General features: G+C 54.9%; 1 protein-coding gene across 1 annotated transcript; it reads left to right on the forward strand.

Moving 5' to 3' along the window:
- Window positions 1-4,979: 4,979 nt before the first annotated feature.
- On the forward strand, window positions 4,980-15,525 carry kcnq2a (potassium voltage-gated channel, KQT-like subfamily, member 2a). The gene is made up of 5 exons (XM_042346584.1): window positions 4,980-5,254; window positions 12,700-12,790; window positions 13,652-13,778; window positions 14,608-14,783; window positions 15,347-15,525. The coding sequence occupies exons 1-5, from the start codon at window positions 4,980-4,982 to the stop codon at window positions 15,491-15,493; spliced, it is 816 nt and encodes a 271-aa protein (XP_042202518.1). The 3' UTR covers window positions 15,494-15,525.
- Window positions 15,526-15,759: the final 234 nt, after the last annotated feature.

The following is a 15,759-nucleotide window of genomic DNA, read 5'->3' on the forward strand; positions in this document are numbered from 1 at the left end:
TGTACAATTCTGGTCCCCAAATTATAGCAAGGTTATGGAGGCACAGGAGAAGCTGCAAAGGAGATTTACAAGGATGATATTGGAACTACAAGGCTATACCTATCAGGAAAGGTTGAACAAGCTTGGATTCTTCTTTTGAAAGAAGGGTGAGGGGGTGACCTAATAGAGTTCTTTAAAATGATGAAAGGTTTTGATAGGGTAGACATAGAGATAATAATAATAATAGACCAAAACCAGGGGCCATAAATATAAAATAGTCACCAATAAATCAAACAGGGAAGTCAGAAGAAATTTCTTCACACAGAGAGTGGTGGGAATGTGGAACTTGCTACCACAAGAGGAGTTATGTCAAATAGCATAGATGCTTTTAAGCAGAAGCTAGATTAGGGTTAGGGTTAGGGCGAGGGAGACAGGAATCGAAGGTTCTGCTGATACGGTTAGTTGAGGAAGGGCAGGAGGAGGCTCATGTGGAGCATAAACACCAGCTTAGACCAGTTCGGTTGATTGGCCTGTTTCTGTGCTGTATAATCTATGTAATTCTATGTAATTCGTCCTGAAAAGAAAGTGAACTGACTGCCCACTGTGCCCAGAGTGGCTTTGTGATCTGATAATAATAATAATAATAATAATCCTTGCATTTGATATAGCGCTTTTCACGTCGGGAGGACGTCCCAAAGCGCTTCACAGAACACACTGTAAAGTGAATTGACTGTATATTTGTGGGCGAACGCGGCAGCCAATTGCGCACAGCAATGTCCCACAAACAGTCGTAGATTGAAAATGACCAATTTATTATTGTTTTGGGTTTTGGAGGGATTATTATTAGGCTCTGTGTGGAGTAAGGAAACTTGCCCAAGGTTTCGCCCTCTGCCTGGAATTGAACTCAGGTCTCTCACTTGCAAAGCGAGTGCTCTAACCACTGAGCTACTGATGGACAATGATTGGACACAAGCACAAGACATTCAATAAAAGACGAACTCTAAATGTTGAAAGTAATCAGATAATTGTTAGCGTATCGCGTAGCCATTCAGCCCAGAGTCAGACACACACTCACACAGACACATCCACCCAGACACACAGACACATACAGACACAGCCCAGAGCCAGACACACCTCCGCAGCCTGAGAAACCACAGCTGATTGAGACAGAGTGATGCTGCTGTGTGATGCAATGTTTTCTCTCCAGTTGCTTCTTGGTGAATATGCTGCATTATTAACGTTGCTGCTGTTTTGCTCTGCGTCTCTCTGTGTGCGAGCTCTCCAATCTGAGGAGGAAGTCCTCGATGTGCTGGGGCTCGGTGTGAGTACAGAGAGCTCCTGGCGGGGAGGTGAGCAGGCTATGAATATTTTAACACGCCAGCTGAGCCTGGGCAGGAAACGCCACTTATTTCACTCTCAGAAAAGAAACCCAAACATGAAGCATTCCTCCTGGGACAAATTATATAAATGTCGCTTGTAACCCAGGCTTTTGGAAAGTGAACTGTACAAGCACGTTTATTGCTCCTCATAGTCCAGTCCCTCCATCTCTCAATATATATTCTAGTTGTCCTCCTCTGTATCCTCTCAATCGCTGCAATATCCTTTTTACGTTGCAGTGACCAGAACTGCACAGTTTTGCGAGTGCGGCTGTACCAGTGATTATTAAGCGGTAGGATTACCCCACTATTTCAGCTCAATACTCAGTACAGCCCAGCATATGGTTTGCCTTCATTCACAGCCACTGAGGTCTTCATTAATTTGGGTTATCTGCATATTTAGCCACTGTGACTCTCAGCTCCAGATCATTTTGAAGATGTGAAATAAAAGAGGTCCCAAAACAGCCCCCTGTGGAACTCCACTGGTACCATTCTCCCAGCCGATGCCATTCCCTGTACCACCACCTTCTGGATTCTATCCCTCAGCCAATTACCATCCATTGCAAGACAGTTTTTCTGATTCCCGCTTTCTTTGTTTTCAGTACCAGCCTCTCATGAGGAACTGTATCGATAGCTTTTCTGAAATCCAGATATACAACAGAATGATTTATGAAAATCCTGTAATAATTTGCATGAACATAATAATAATAATAATAATCCTTGCATTTGATACAGAGCCTCATCAACAACAACAGCAAATTACATTTGATATGGCTCCTCATCACATCTTCGAGACGTCTCAAAGCACTTCACAGAATATATTGTAAAGTGAATGGACTGTATATTTTGTGGGCGAAACGTTGCCTTTCACATTGGATGAAGATCTTCCTCAGGTCCATGTTTAGCCCAGGATGAACCACATCTGAACTCCTGGTTCATCTCAGCATTGCACATCCTCCTCCCTTTACTCCCACAATCTCCACATCCAGATAGTAAACCAGGATCCCAGGTCCTGATGTGAAAGTCACTGTAACCGAATGTGAGGATTATTATTGTTAATTATTATGATCAATTCGAAGATAATTATAATTCTTAAAAAAATCTAAATTAAGGGGGAGAGGGAGGGAAGGGCAGTTAGGGGAGGGGGAGGGTGGGGAAGGGAAGGTTGGGGAGGGGGAGTTGGGGAAGTTAGGGAAGGGAGGCGGAGAGTGGATGAGTGGGAGCAGGGAGAGGGGCTGGGAGAAAGGCAGAGCACGGGGCGGGGCGGGCACTGAGGGGCAGGGCGGGCAGAGAGCAGGGCAGGGCGGGCAGTGAGGGGCGGACAGAGTACGGGGCGGGGCGGGCACTGAGGGGCAGGGCGGGCAGAGTGCGAGACGGGGTGGGGCCAGTAGTGAGGGGCGGGGCTGGCGGTGAGGGGTGGGACCGGCGATCAGGGGCAGGGCCGGCAGTGAGGGGCGGGGCGGGCGGTGAGGGGCGGGCGTGAGGGGCGGGGCGGGCGTGAGGGGCGGGCGGTGAGGGGCGGGGCGGCGTGAGGGGCGGGCGGTGAGGGGCGGGGCGGGCGGTGAGGGGCGGGCGGTGAGGGGCGGGGCGGCAGTGAGGGGCGGGGCGGGCAGTGAGGGGCGGGGCGGCGGTGAGGGGCGGGGGGCCGGCGGTGAGGGGCGGGGCGGCGGTGAGGGGCGGGGCCGGCGTGAGGGGCGGGCGCGGTGAGGGGCGGGCGTGAGGGGCGGGGCGGCGGTGAGGGGCGGGGCCGGCGGTGAGGGGCGGGGCCGGCGGTGAGGGGCGGGCGGTGAGGGGCGGGGCGGGCGGTGAGGGGCGGGGCGGCGGTGAGGGGCGGGGCGGGCAGTGAGGGGCGGGCGGGCAGTGAGGGGCGGGGCCGGCGGTGAGGGGCGGGGCGGCGTGAGGGGCGGGGCGGCGGTGAGGGGCGGGGCCGGCGGTGAGGGGCGGGCAGTGAGGGCGGCAGTGAGGGGCGGGGCCGGCAGTGAGGGGCGGGGCGGCGGTGAGGGGCGGGGCCGGCGGTGAGGGGCGGGGCGGGCGTGAGGGGCGGGGCGGCGGTGAGGGGCGGGGCCGGCGGTGAGGGGCGGGGCGGGCAGTGAGGGGCGGGGCGGGCAGTGAGGGGCGGGGCGGGCAGTGAGGGGCGGGGCCGGCGGTGAGGGGCGGGGCGGGCGGTGAGGGGCGGGGCGGGCAGTGAGGGGCGGGGCGGGCAGTGAGGGGCGGGGCCGGCGGTGAGGGGCTGGCGGTGAGGGGCGGGGCGGGGGGTGAGGGGCGGGGCCGGCTGTGAGGGGCGGGGCCGGCGGTGAGGGCGGGGCTGGGCGGTGAGGGGCGGGGCGGGGTGAGGGCGGCCGGCAGTTAGGGGCGGGCCGGCAGTGAGGGGCGGGGCGGGCAGTGAGGGGCGGGGCCGGCAGTGAGGGGCGGGGCCGGCAGTGAGGGGCGGGGCCGGCGGTGAGGGGCGGGGCAGTGAGGGGCGGGGCCGGCGGTGAGGGGGGGGCCGGCAGTGAGGGGCGGGCGGTGAGGGGCGGGGCCGGCGGTGAGGGGCGGGGCGGGCAGTGAGGGGCGGGCGGTGAGGGGCGGGGGCCGGCGGTGAGGGGCGGGGCCGGCGGTGAGGGGCGGGGCCGGCAGTGAGGGGCGGGCGGTGAGGGGCGGGGCCGGCGGTGAGGGGCGGGCCGGCGGTGAGGGGCGGGGCCGGCGGTGAGGGGCGGGGCCGGCGGTGAGGGGCGGGGCCGGCGTGAGGGGCGGGGCCGGCGGTGAGGGGCGGGGCCGGCGGTGAGGGGCGGGGCCGGCGGTGAGGGGCGGGGCCGGCGGTGAGGGGCGGGGCGGGCGGTGAGGGGCGGGGCGGCAGTGAGGGGCGGGGCGGGCAGTGAGGGGCGGGGCCGGCGGTGAGGGGCTGGCGGTGAGGGGCGGGGCGGGGGGTGAGGGCGGGGCCGGCTGTGAGGGGCGGGGCCGGCGGTGAGGGCGGGGCTGGCGGTGAGGGGCGGGGCGGGGTGAGAGGCGAGACCGGCAGTTAGGGGCGGGGCCGGCAGTGAGGGGCGGGGCGGGCAGTGAGGGGCGGGGCCGGCAGTGAGGGGCGGGGCCGGCAGTGAGGGGCGGGGCCGGCGGTGAGGGGCGGGCAGTGAGGGGCGGGGCCGGCGGTGAGGGGTGGGGCCGGCAGTGAGGGGGGCGGGAGGGCGGGGCCGGCGGTGAGGGGCGGGGCCGGCGGTGAGGGGCGGGGCCGGCGGTGAGGGGCGGGCAGTGAGGGGCGGGGCCGGCGGTGAGGGGCGGGGCCGGCGGTGAGGGGCGGGGCAGTGAGGGGCGGGGCCGGCGGTGAGGGGCGGGGCGGCAGTGAGGGGCGGGGCCGGCGTGAGGGGCGGGGCCGGCAGTGAGGGGCGGGGCGGGCAGTGAGGGGCGGGGCGGGCAGTGAGGGGCGGGGCCGGCAGTGAGGGGCGGGGCGGGCAGTGAGGGGCGGGGCGGCGTGAGGGGCGGGGCGGCGTGAGGGGCGGGCCGGGTGAGGGCGGGGCCGGCAGTAGCGGCTCCTGGCTGTGGCTGAGGGGAGCGCGGGCGGTGCTGACTGGAGGCGGCGGCGGGAGGGATATGTCTGACACCCGGCACTGACAGGCCGCCTGGCCTCGGGCTGGGCTGGGCGCCGCGGGGATGGTGCAGACAGCGAGCAGCGGGGAGGCCGGGGCCGGGGAGCGGAGGCTGAGGGTGGGTTTTGTGGGGATGGACGGGGCCGAGGCCGCCTGCTCCCGGGACGGGGCGCTGCTGATCGCCGCGGGCCCCGAGGGCTCAGGCCGGGGCGGCCTCCTGTGCAGGCCCCGCTCAGCCAGAGCCCCCAAGAGGAACGCTTTCTACCGCAAACTGCAGAACTTCCTCTACAACGTGTTGGAGAGACCCCGCGGCTGGGCTTTCGTTTACCACGCGTATGTGTAAGTGTCTGTGTGTGTGTGTCTGTGTGTGTGTGTCTGTGTGTGTCTGTGTGTGTGTGTGCTGTGTGTGTGGCTGTGTGACTGTGTGTGTCTGTGTGTGTGTGTGTGGCTGTGTGACTGTGTGTGTGTCGGTGTGTGTGACTCTGTCTGTGTGTGGGTGTGTGACTGTGTGTGTGTGTGTCTGTCTGTGTGTCTGTGTGTGTGTGTGTGTGGCTGTGTGACTGTGTGTGTGTCGGTGTGTGTGTCTGTGTGTGTGTGTGTGTGTGTGTGTGGCTGTGTGACTGTGTGTGTGTCGGTGTGTGTGACTGTGTCTGTGTGACTGTCTGTGTGTGTGTCTGTGTGTGTGTGTCTGTGTGACTGTCTGTGTGTGTCGGTGTGTGTGACTGTGTCTGTGTATGTGTGGGTGTGTGACTGTGTGTGTGACTGTGTGTGTGTGTGTGTCTGTCTCTGTGTGTGTGTGTGTCTGTGTGTGGGTGTGTGTCTGTCTGTGTGTGTTGTCTGTGTGTGTGTATCTGTCTGTGTGTGTGTGTTGACTACTCTGATTTCGTGAATTGCAGTTTTATGTAATTTTTAAGTAAAAAATAAAATTGTTGAGGTTGAGCCACATCGAGGATCAAATTATCGCGTCAGCAAAATAATACAGTAACATCGATCAGAGCGAGAGACGAGTGAGAGAGAGAGAGAGAGAGAGAGAAAGGCATAACTTGCAGTCACGGTCAGAGAGAGAATTCCGCAGCCAAAATCCAGCAGATACTCAGTCACTGCCAAGTGCTCAACTGTACCGCTCCTCTCCCTCTCTCTCCCTTCCCTTTTGTTTTCCTTTACCTTTTCCCCGCTCTTCTCTCTCTCTATCCCTCTCTCTTCCTTTCCCTCTCTCACGCTCCTCTGGATTTTTCTAGTTGAAAGGGTTGCGGAGGAGCTAATGCTCAAATGAAATCTCTTCCCTGTAGGAACCCTTTGGTGTCCATCACAGTTTGTGTTCCAAAACCTGCCCACAAATGCTGCAACAGTGGGGTGGGGGAGGGATTGAGGCTATGACTTGAGTAACAATAATAATCCTTGCATTTCATACAGCTCCTTATCACGTCTCCGAGACGTCTCAAAGTGCTTCACAGAATATAATGTAAAGGGAATTGACTGTATTGCCCATTCCCTCCGCTCAGCCAGCTTTGGCTGCTCCACGTCCCCCGACCCACCCACCCCACCATTGGCGGAAGAGCCTTCAGCCACTCTCTGGAATTCCATCCCCCTCCTTAGCCTCCTTCAAGTCCTGCCTCAAGACCCTCCTCTTTAACCATGCCATCGCCCCCCCCTCCCCTCCCTCAGTCCCAGCTCGAGTCTGAAATGCTGTACTATGTCCAGTGCCTTGGGACGTCCTCCCGACGTGTAAGGCACTATACAAATGTAATCTTGTTGTTGTATATTTTGTAGGAACACACGGCAGCCAATTGCGCACAGCAGCGTCCCCAAAACAGTCGTGCTTTGAAGTGATCAAATTATTATTAGTATTTTTTTTTGAAGAGATTATTACCCTCAGAACATGATCCTCCGGTCGCCTAACAACCGGGTTCCTACTGACTGTTGGTAAACAGAAGCATGTGGAAATGGTTCACCACTTCCATTAGCAGTGCAGCCTGATACTGCCTGCTCTGGTGGTCTGCCTGGGCTCCCGCTCCAACATGTGGCCAGCTTTGCTCTCCTGGAAGCCATTGGACAGGGACACCTCTGAGCTCTGCTGGGAAGGTGCCATTTGTAACTTGAGGCCAGTTAAGTGTTGATGGAGTTGCACAATGACAACTTCAGATCCACTTTGCCTTTCATTTGGGTTCAGGGAATCCTCCCACTCAGCTCTTGTTAACCCTGCAGCCAAAGCCCTAACGGGGAGGGTGGTCCTAGCTGGACAAGCAGTACATCTGGCTGACCAAAAAATTCCCAACAACCCTTACACTCTCAAACCCTATCCCAGCCCAAAATCCAACACCAACTCTTACACTCCTCAGCCTTAACCTGACCCAAACCACCATCCAGCTTAATTGCTTGGTGCTGACCTTCCCAAAGTGTCAGTGGAGGTTGGTGAGGGGCCAGGGGGCTGGGTGGGACAGTGTTATCTGGTTCTTCTGGTTTATGTTTCCCGCCTTCTCCAAATTCAACCCAACAATTGTCACTTCTTTTGCTTCCAGAACAATATTTCTCTTATTATTCTCATTATGTAGACTGACTGCTGCGAGAGGTTTATTTTCTGTGTAAGTGAATGTTACTTGTTGGATGGGTGGGACTGAACCTTATATCAGGAGTTGTGTTGCGTCCATGCTGCTGGCAACTCTTGGGGAAGAAATGAAGTGGACTCCTTGCAGAGGAGGGTTTTCTGATGAGACATTTAACCCCAAGTTTGAGCTGCAGAAACCTCAGCACTTCTTAGTGAGGTGGGGGAGGGGCTGTTAGTGAGGGACATGTTTAGAGGGTGGGGCCAAGTCTCACTCTTGTTAACTGCCCTGAGACGCTAACCCATGTGGCGGGGATTGGGAAACACTATGTAAATGCAAGTTGTAGAGTCCTGTAGCTCAGTGGTTAGAGCACTCAACTCACAAGCGAGAGGATAAATGGAATCTTGTTGTTGTAGAGCTGTAGCTTTGCTGCTCATCCCTCAGGCAGATTTGGGTTGGATTTATTCTGTTACTCTGATAGCCTGAAGCTGCCATTCAGAGAACAATTAAGGAACAGCTTCTAATTTATCACTTGACCCTCATCAATGTCACAAGAAGCTCGCTTGCTCCAACAGAGAAAAAACACTTTAATTAAAGCTCCATCGGTGATGATTATAATAATAATCTCTGCGTGTGATACGCAGCCTATTGTGCTGAAACGACTGAAAGCACTTCACAGGGAATTGCTGTGTAGTGACTGCTGTGGTGTGAAGTATAATAAACTGTTTCTCTGTGTGTTTTGGTGTGTGTGTTACAGTGAGTGTTTCTGTGTGAATCTGTTTCTCTATGTGTGAGTGAGTATGTCTCTCTGTGGTGTGTGGATAGTGTGTGATGGGTGTAGTGTGTGTGTCTGTTTCTCTGTGTGTTGCCCTTAACCCTCTCCAAACATGTTGAAGTAATGGAGCTGGTGCATCAGAGCGTTACTCAGGTCTCCTGAGTGTTAGCCTGGAATTGCAGAGCGAGGGATACTTGAGCAGGGACAGGATGCTGGTGGAGGGGGCTGGTGCTTGGTATCACACCCAGTCTCTGACTGCTGCGGCCAGTTCCCTCCTGATCCAATTAAACCTTAATTGCCGATGTTCTTTGCTTTCCTGTCACTGTCACATCCTCCCCAACACACTTTCGTACCCGTTTCCCCACCCTCTGTCACCAAACTCATCCTCTCCCTGAAACCCACCACCTGCTCCCTTGACCCCATCCCCACTCCACTCCTTATCTCCCAGCTCCACCTCCTTGCCCCACATATCACAGACATCATCAACCTGTCCCTCTCCTCTGGCTCTGTCCCCATTCCCTTAAAAACTGCCACCATCACTCCCACCTTAAAAAAACCCTCCCTTGATGCGTCGCAGCTATCAAGCTACCGGTCCACCTCCAACCTCCCCTTCCTGTCCAAGGTCCTGGAACGAGTTGTCGTCTCCCAACTGCGCTCTTTCCTCTCCACCCATTCATTATTCGAACCCCTTCAGTCGGGTTTCCGTGATGCCCATAGCACAGAAACTGCCCTGGTCAAGGTCACCAATGACATCCTGACCATCTGAGACCATGGCTCCCTCTGCCTCCTCGTCCTCCTCGACCTATCGGCAGCATTCGATACGGTCGACCACGCTATCCTCCTCCATCGCTTGTCCTCCCACCTCAACCTTCAAGGCTCTGTCCTTGAATGGTTTAGGTCGTACCTCTCCTACCGTCTTCACTTTGTCTCCACAAATGGCTTCTCCTCCACCCCCCGCACTGTCTCATGCGGAGTCCCTCAGGTCTCTGTCCTCGGTCCCCTCCTCTTCACCCTCTATATGCTCCCCCTGTGGTGACATCATCCGCAGACATGGGGTTAACTTCCACATGTATGTGGATGACACCCAACTCTACCTTTCCTCCTCTACCCTCAACTCCACGACCCCCGATGTCCTGACAGCTGTCTGTCCAACATCGAGTCCTGGACGAGAGATAACTTTCTTCAGCTCAACGTGCGAAAAACTGAGGCCCTCCTGATTGGCTCACGTCAGCGCCTCCGCACCTCAGGCGCTGACAGCATCAGCATCCAAGGCCGCACTCTCCACCTCTCAAAGCCATCAGGAACCTCGGGGTTCTGTTCGACCCTGAGCTGTCCTTTCTCCCTCATATCTGCGCCACAACCGGCACCGCCTTCCATCACCTCCGGAACATGGCCAGACTACGGCACTACCTCACCCCTCACGCGGCTGAAACTCTAGTCCACGCCTTTATCATCTCAAGGCTGGACTATGGGAACTCTCTCCTTGCCGGCCTTCCCGGCCCTCCCTCCACACTGCAGGTCATTCAGAACTCTGCAGCTCGTGTACTGTCCCGCACCAGGCTTCGGGACCACATCACTCCCACCCTCGCCCTCCCCCTCGCCCTCGCTCGCCTCCACTGGCTCCCCATCCCCCAGAGAATTGAGTTCAAGATCCTCATCCTCACCTACAAGGCCATTCACGGCCTCGCTCCCTCCTACCTCTCTGACCTACTATCCCCCTACTTACCTGCCCGTACCCTCCGTTCCTCTGGCTCCGGTCTGCTCCACATCCCCCGCCCCAACCGCCCTACCATCGGTGGCCTTCAGCCTCTCAGCCCCCAGGCTCTGGAACTCCATCCCCAGTGCCTTCGCCGCTTCCTCCCTTTCCTCCTTCAAGGCCGGTCTCAAGACCTTTCTCTTTGACCGTGTCTTCAGCTCCGCTCTCGACTCTCTACCCCCTCCTCGCTCCCTCCCTTCCCTCCCCTCACCCTGACCATCACCCCTCCTCGCTCCCTCCCTTCCCTCCCCTCACCCTGACCATCCCCCCTCCTCGCTCCCTCCCTCCCCTCACCCTTACCATTTCCCCCACTGCTCGGGTCCTGACCCAACTGTCCAGCGCCTTGGGATGTCCTCCCGACGTGAAAGGCGCTCTATAAATGGAATCTTGTTGTTGTTGTTGGAGTTACAGCTGATTAATCTGCGGAACACAGTAAGTAATTCCTTATTGGTGTCCTCCAGCTCAGTGGTTAGAGCACTTGCCTTGCAAGCGAGAGGACGTGGGTTCGATTCCCAGTAGGGCAAAACGTTGGCGAGTTTCCTTACTTCACACGCCTCTATTTACCTAGCAGTAAGTAGGAACCGGTTGTTAGTTGAATGGCGGCACAGAAACGATGATGATGATGGGCAAGTTTCCTTACATCAACAACCCTGATAATAATCCATCAAGAAAAAAAACAATAATAAATTGTTCATTTTCAATCCACAACTGTTTGTGGGACATTGCTTTGCGCAATTGGCTGCCGCGTTCGCCCACAGATGTACAGTCTATTCACTTAACATTCGTGGAGTCCTGTAGCTCAGTGGTTAGAGCACTCGCTTTGCAAGTGAGAGACCTGAGTTCAATCCCAGGCAGAGGGCGAAACCTTGGGCAAGTTTCCTTACTCCACACAGAGCCTAATAATAATCCCTCCAAAACCCAAAACAATAATAAATTGGTCATTTTCAATCTACGACTTTGTGGGACATTGCTGTGCGCAATTGGCTGCCGCGTTCGCCCACAAATATAGTCAATTCACTTTACAGTGTGTTCTGTGAAGCGCTTTGGGACGTCCTCCCGACGTGAAAAGCGCTATATCAAATGCAAGGATTATTATTATTACCTAACAGTAAGTAGGAACTGGTTGTTAGTTGATTGGTGGCACAGACACAATGAGCCGAATGGCCTCCTTTGGTGTAATATTCTATGATTTTATGACAGTTTGTGAATCACTGCTGTGTGAAAGTGGCTACTGTGTTTCGCTCACAAAATATGTAGTCAACTCACTTTAGAGTATATTCTGTGAAGCGCTTTGAAACGTCTCAAAAATGTGATAAGGCGCTATATCGAATGCAAGGATTATAATTATTATACATTGTGAACCTATGAAGTACTCTGTACTCAGAGCTGGGCAAGCTTGGTGCATGTCCATCACAGGTTTAATCACAGAATAAATGGTGCCGTGAGAAGGAATTGGAGGCAGGACAGACAGGCTACAGTGATGATGATGCTCCCAGTGCAGCCGACCTCTCTCCCTGTCACTGGCAGCAGGAGCTGGTTTGTGGCTGAGAGGTTGCAAGTAGATGTGTGGATGGTGGATAATGAGCCTGTGAGGAGCTGGCTTTCCTGTGCTCACAGATAATAATACAGAGAAGCACAAGCATTCTCAATCATTCACAGCAACTCCTGAAGCGCCCCAACCGCTCGCTCACAGTCCCCGCTCACTGTGGGCCGCAACCTCAACACTGCACCGAATTGTCTTCTTGCTGATTGCTAGATCACCAGAGGCTGGGGGTAAAGGAGTCCCTGTAGCTCAGTGGTTAGAGCCCTCACCTCGCAAGCGAGAGAACCTGGGTTCAATTCCTGGGCAGGGCGAAACCTAAGGCAAGTTTCCTTGCTCCACACTCCTCTGTTAACCTAGCAGTGAGTAGGTGTAAACGTGGAGACGGCAGCAGCCTGTCTCTCCCTATCAGGAAGGAAACCTCAGTTCCCAGTGAGAGCAGCTTGTGTTGAGCAAGGCTGGCACCAGTCCTCACGCTGTCTGTGTGTCTGTCACTCACACCCCTGACAGCTGCACAGAGTAAAGCAACCTGGTACGTGTGTCAGTCAGTCAGGATGCTCTCTCCGTCTCTTACTCAGCCCTGCTGCCTGGAGTCCATATAAATAGCAAACTCACTGACTAGCATCGCTAGTCTCCAGAGGAGGTCAAACGATGAATAAAGCAGTTCCATTCTTTACCCGCCCCAATCTCCCTGCCATCAGCTGTCCTAGTCTGGCACTGATGGGTTATATCTTGCAGGAAATTGAAAAGCTTTGGCTTTTGTTACAGTAATTAAACCCCCGTTCACTATGCAGACTCCCCACTGATGGAGGGTGTGTGAGGACCTGGTGTGGGGGTGATATTGATAGTTGATTGGCGGATCATTTTTCCGGGGGTAGTAATTCCTTCAAAAATAATAATAATAATTTGGTTACTCAATCCATGGTTGTTTGTGGGACACTCCTGGGTTCAATTGGTTGTTGCATTTCGCTAACAAAATACACAGTGAATTCACGTTACAGTATAGTCTGTGAAGAGCTTTGAGACGTCTTAAAGACGTGATAAGGTGCTATACCAAATGCAAGGATTAATATTATTATGATGTTTTTCACTCTCCCTCTGTTCCTCCAGGTCACAATGGTGGGGGGGGGGGCATCACAGACTGTTCTCACTCTCGTGCTTTGTCCCCAGGTTTTTGCTGGTGTTCTCCTGCCTGGTGCTCTCTGTCTTCTCCACCATCAAACAGTATGAGAAGAGCTCCGAGGGAGCCCTCTACATCCTGGTAAGTGGCACCTCTCACCCTGCCCCGTGCGGGACTAAATGCAAGTTGTTGTTGTCAGGAACTGTTTGCTCACAGTCCAGGTTTAACACTCCAGTGCAGTGCTGGGGCAGCGCTGCATTGTTGGAGGTGCTGTCCTTCAGTTGCGGCGTTAAACCACAGTTCCTTCTGAGCCTGTTCAGGTGTAATAACCCCACCCCCCAAAAAAAATTGGTCACTCAATGTACACACCCTCAATGTATATTCTGTGAAATGCTTTGAGATGTGATCAGGCGCTATATCGAATGCAAGGATTATTGTTATGTGAAATATAAAAAAAGAGAAGAGAGTTTCTCCTGGTGTCCTGGCCAACAATCCCCCAGATACTATCGGTCCCTCACTCGCTGCCTGTTTGTGGGACGATGTGATGACTCTGGTGTCTCTCTCTGTCCCCCTCACAGTGTTCAATTTCCTGCTGATGCTCAGTGTGTAACAGACCCATTTACAGCTATTGTTGGCCGCAATGGGACAGGTGTTGGTGCTGAATGTGTAGGAGCCTAAGAACAGAAGAAGGCTATTGAGCCCCTCGAGCTTGTTCCGCCATTCTATAAAATCCTGACTGATCTGTACCTCAACTCCAATTACCCGCCTTTGCCCCATATCCCTTGATGACCTGACAAACAATCTTGAAAATGTTCATGGATTCAGCATCCACAGCCTTGTAACACTGCTTCCTGTCTCACTCTTTTTCTCCCTGTCTTTCCCTGCCTCGCGCCCTCTCTTCCCGCCTCGCACCCTCTCTTCCCGCCTCGTGCCCTCTTTCCCCGCCTCGCGCCCTCTCTCCCTGCCTCACTCCCTTTCTTCTCCCCCCCCCAACCCCTGCAGGAGATTGTGACTATCGTGGTGTTCGGGGTGGAGTACCTGGTGCGGATCTGGTCGGCCGGCTGTTGCTGCCGGTACCGGGGATGGCGCGGGCGGCTGAAGTTTGCACGGAAACCGTTCTGTGTGATCGGTGCGTGAGCATGTCACCTCTCCGACCAGCACCTTGGGACGTCCTCCCGACTGTGTAAATGTCATTCGTTGTTGTTATTGAGGGAGTTAGTGAGAGGGAGAGATAGTGAGAGGAGTGAGTGGGAGAGATAGTGAGAGGGGTGAAAGGGAGAGGGTGAGGGGGAGGGAGAGAGTGAGAAGGAGAGAATGAGAGGGTGAGGGGGAGCGATAGTGAGGGGGAGCAATAGTGAGAGGAGTGCAAGAGTGAGAGGAGTAAGGAGGAGAGAGTGAGAGGATGTAGTGAGGGACAGAGGAGGGAGAGGGAGTGAGAGAAGAGAGAGAGGGGGAGTGAGAGAGAAGGTAGAGGGGAAGAGAGAGGAGTGAGAAAAACAGATGTGAGAGAGGAGTGAGAGGTGAGAGAAGAGTGAGAAGGAGAGAGGAGGGAGAGAGGATTGAGCAGGGGTGGTGAGGATGGGATTGGAGGGCTATAATCAAAATAAAGGTGATGGATCTGATGACCTGTTCCTGTTCTTAACTAATCTTTAATTTTCTAAAGATTGTGTTACCATCTCAAGACTTTCCTCTTCGACCGCGCCTTTAGTCATCTTTCCACCCCCACCGTCTACTCCTCTTGACCTCAACCCTCAGCTCCGCTGCAAACCCTTCACTGTCCAGCGCCTTGAGACGTCACCCTGACGTGAAGGGCGCTATGTAAATGTCAGTTGTTCTTGTGTTAGCCAGGCGATGCCTGTACATGTGTGTTGTGTATATGGTACCTGTGCATATCCTGTGTGTTGCCCGCGTGTGTGCTGTGTACGTGCGAGCTGACGGCTTGTTGTGTGTTTGTGCAGACGTCATGGTCCTGACTGCTTCCATCGCGGTGCTGGCGGCCGGCACTCAGGGCAATGTGTTCGCCACATCCGCTCTGAGGAGTTTGCGATTTCTACAGATTTTACGGATGATCCGCATGGACCGACGTGGCGGCACCTGGAAACTACTGGGGTCCGTGGTGTACGCTCACAGCAAGGTAATCCGCGGGGCAGGGGGAGGTACAGGCAAGGGGAGGTGGGTACAGGCAGGGAGAGTGGGGTTTGAGGGGTTATAGGGAGAGTCCTGTAGCTCAGACCTGAGTTAAATTCCAGGCAGAGCGAAACCTTGGGCAAGTTTCCTTACTCCACACAGAGCCTAATAATAATCCCTCCAAAACCAAAAACAATAATAAATTGGTCATTTTCAATCTACGACTGTTTGGGGGACATTGCTGTGCGCAATTGGCTGCCGCGTTCGCCCACAAATATACAGTCAATTCACTTTACAGTGTGTTCTGTGAAGCGCTTTGGGACGTCCTCCCGACTTGAAAAGCGCTATATAAAATGCAAGGATTATTATTATTATTATAGGACCCGAGCTGAGGGTTGGTATTAGGAGGGTGCCCAAAGTTACGGTCGAAGCGGTGGGTCTTGAGACTTGCCTTGAAGGAGACAAGGGAGGGAGCGAGGTGAAGTGACTGTGGGATGGAGGAGCAAGGAGGTGGATTCCCTCCTTCACTTTCTGCGCTCGCCTGTTCACTCTCTCTCTCCTTTCACGCAGGAGCTCATCACTGCCTGGTACATTGGCTTCCTGTGCCTGATCCTCACCTCGTTCCTGGTGTATCTTGCAGAGAAAGACGATAACAAAGAGTTTGATACCTACGCAGATGCTCTGTGGTGGGGTCTGGTGAGTGTCTTTGGTGCCTGAATCACAATGAAGACAATAATAAGTCCTGTAACAATCGGAAGTCCTGTAGCTCAGTGGTTAGAACACTCTCCTCGCAGGTGAGAGGACCTGGGTTCAATTCCTGGGCAGGGTGAAATGTTGAGTAAATTTCCTTAATTCACGCACTTCTGTTTACCAGCAGTAAGTAAGAATCCGGTTGTTATTGGTGGATCACTTTTCTGCGGGTAATAATCCCTTCAACAAAATATAATAATTTGGTCACTTAATCCATGACTGTTTGTGAGACA

This window comes from Callorhinchus milii, unplaced genomic scaffold (assembly GCF_018977255.1).
Source record: "Callorhinchus milii isolate IMCB2004 unplaced genomic scaffold, IMCB_Cmil_1.0 Scaffold1056, whole genome shotgun sequence".
In the NCBI taxonomy this organism is placed as follows: Eukaryota; Metazoa; Chordata; class Chondrichthyes; order Chimaeriformes; family Callorhinchidae; genus Callorhinchus; species Callorhinchus milii.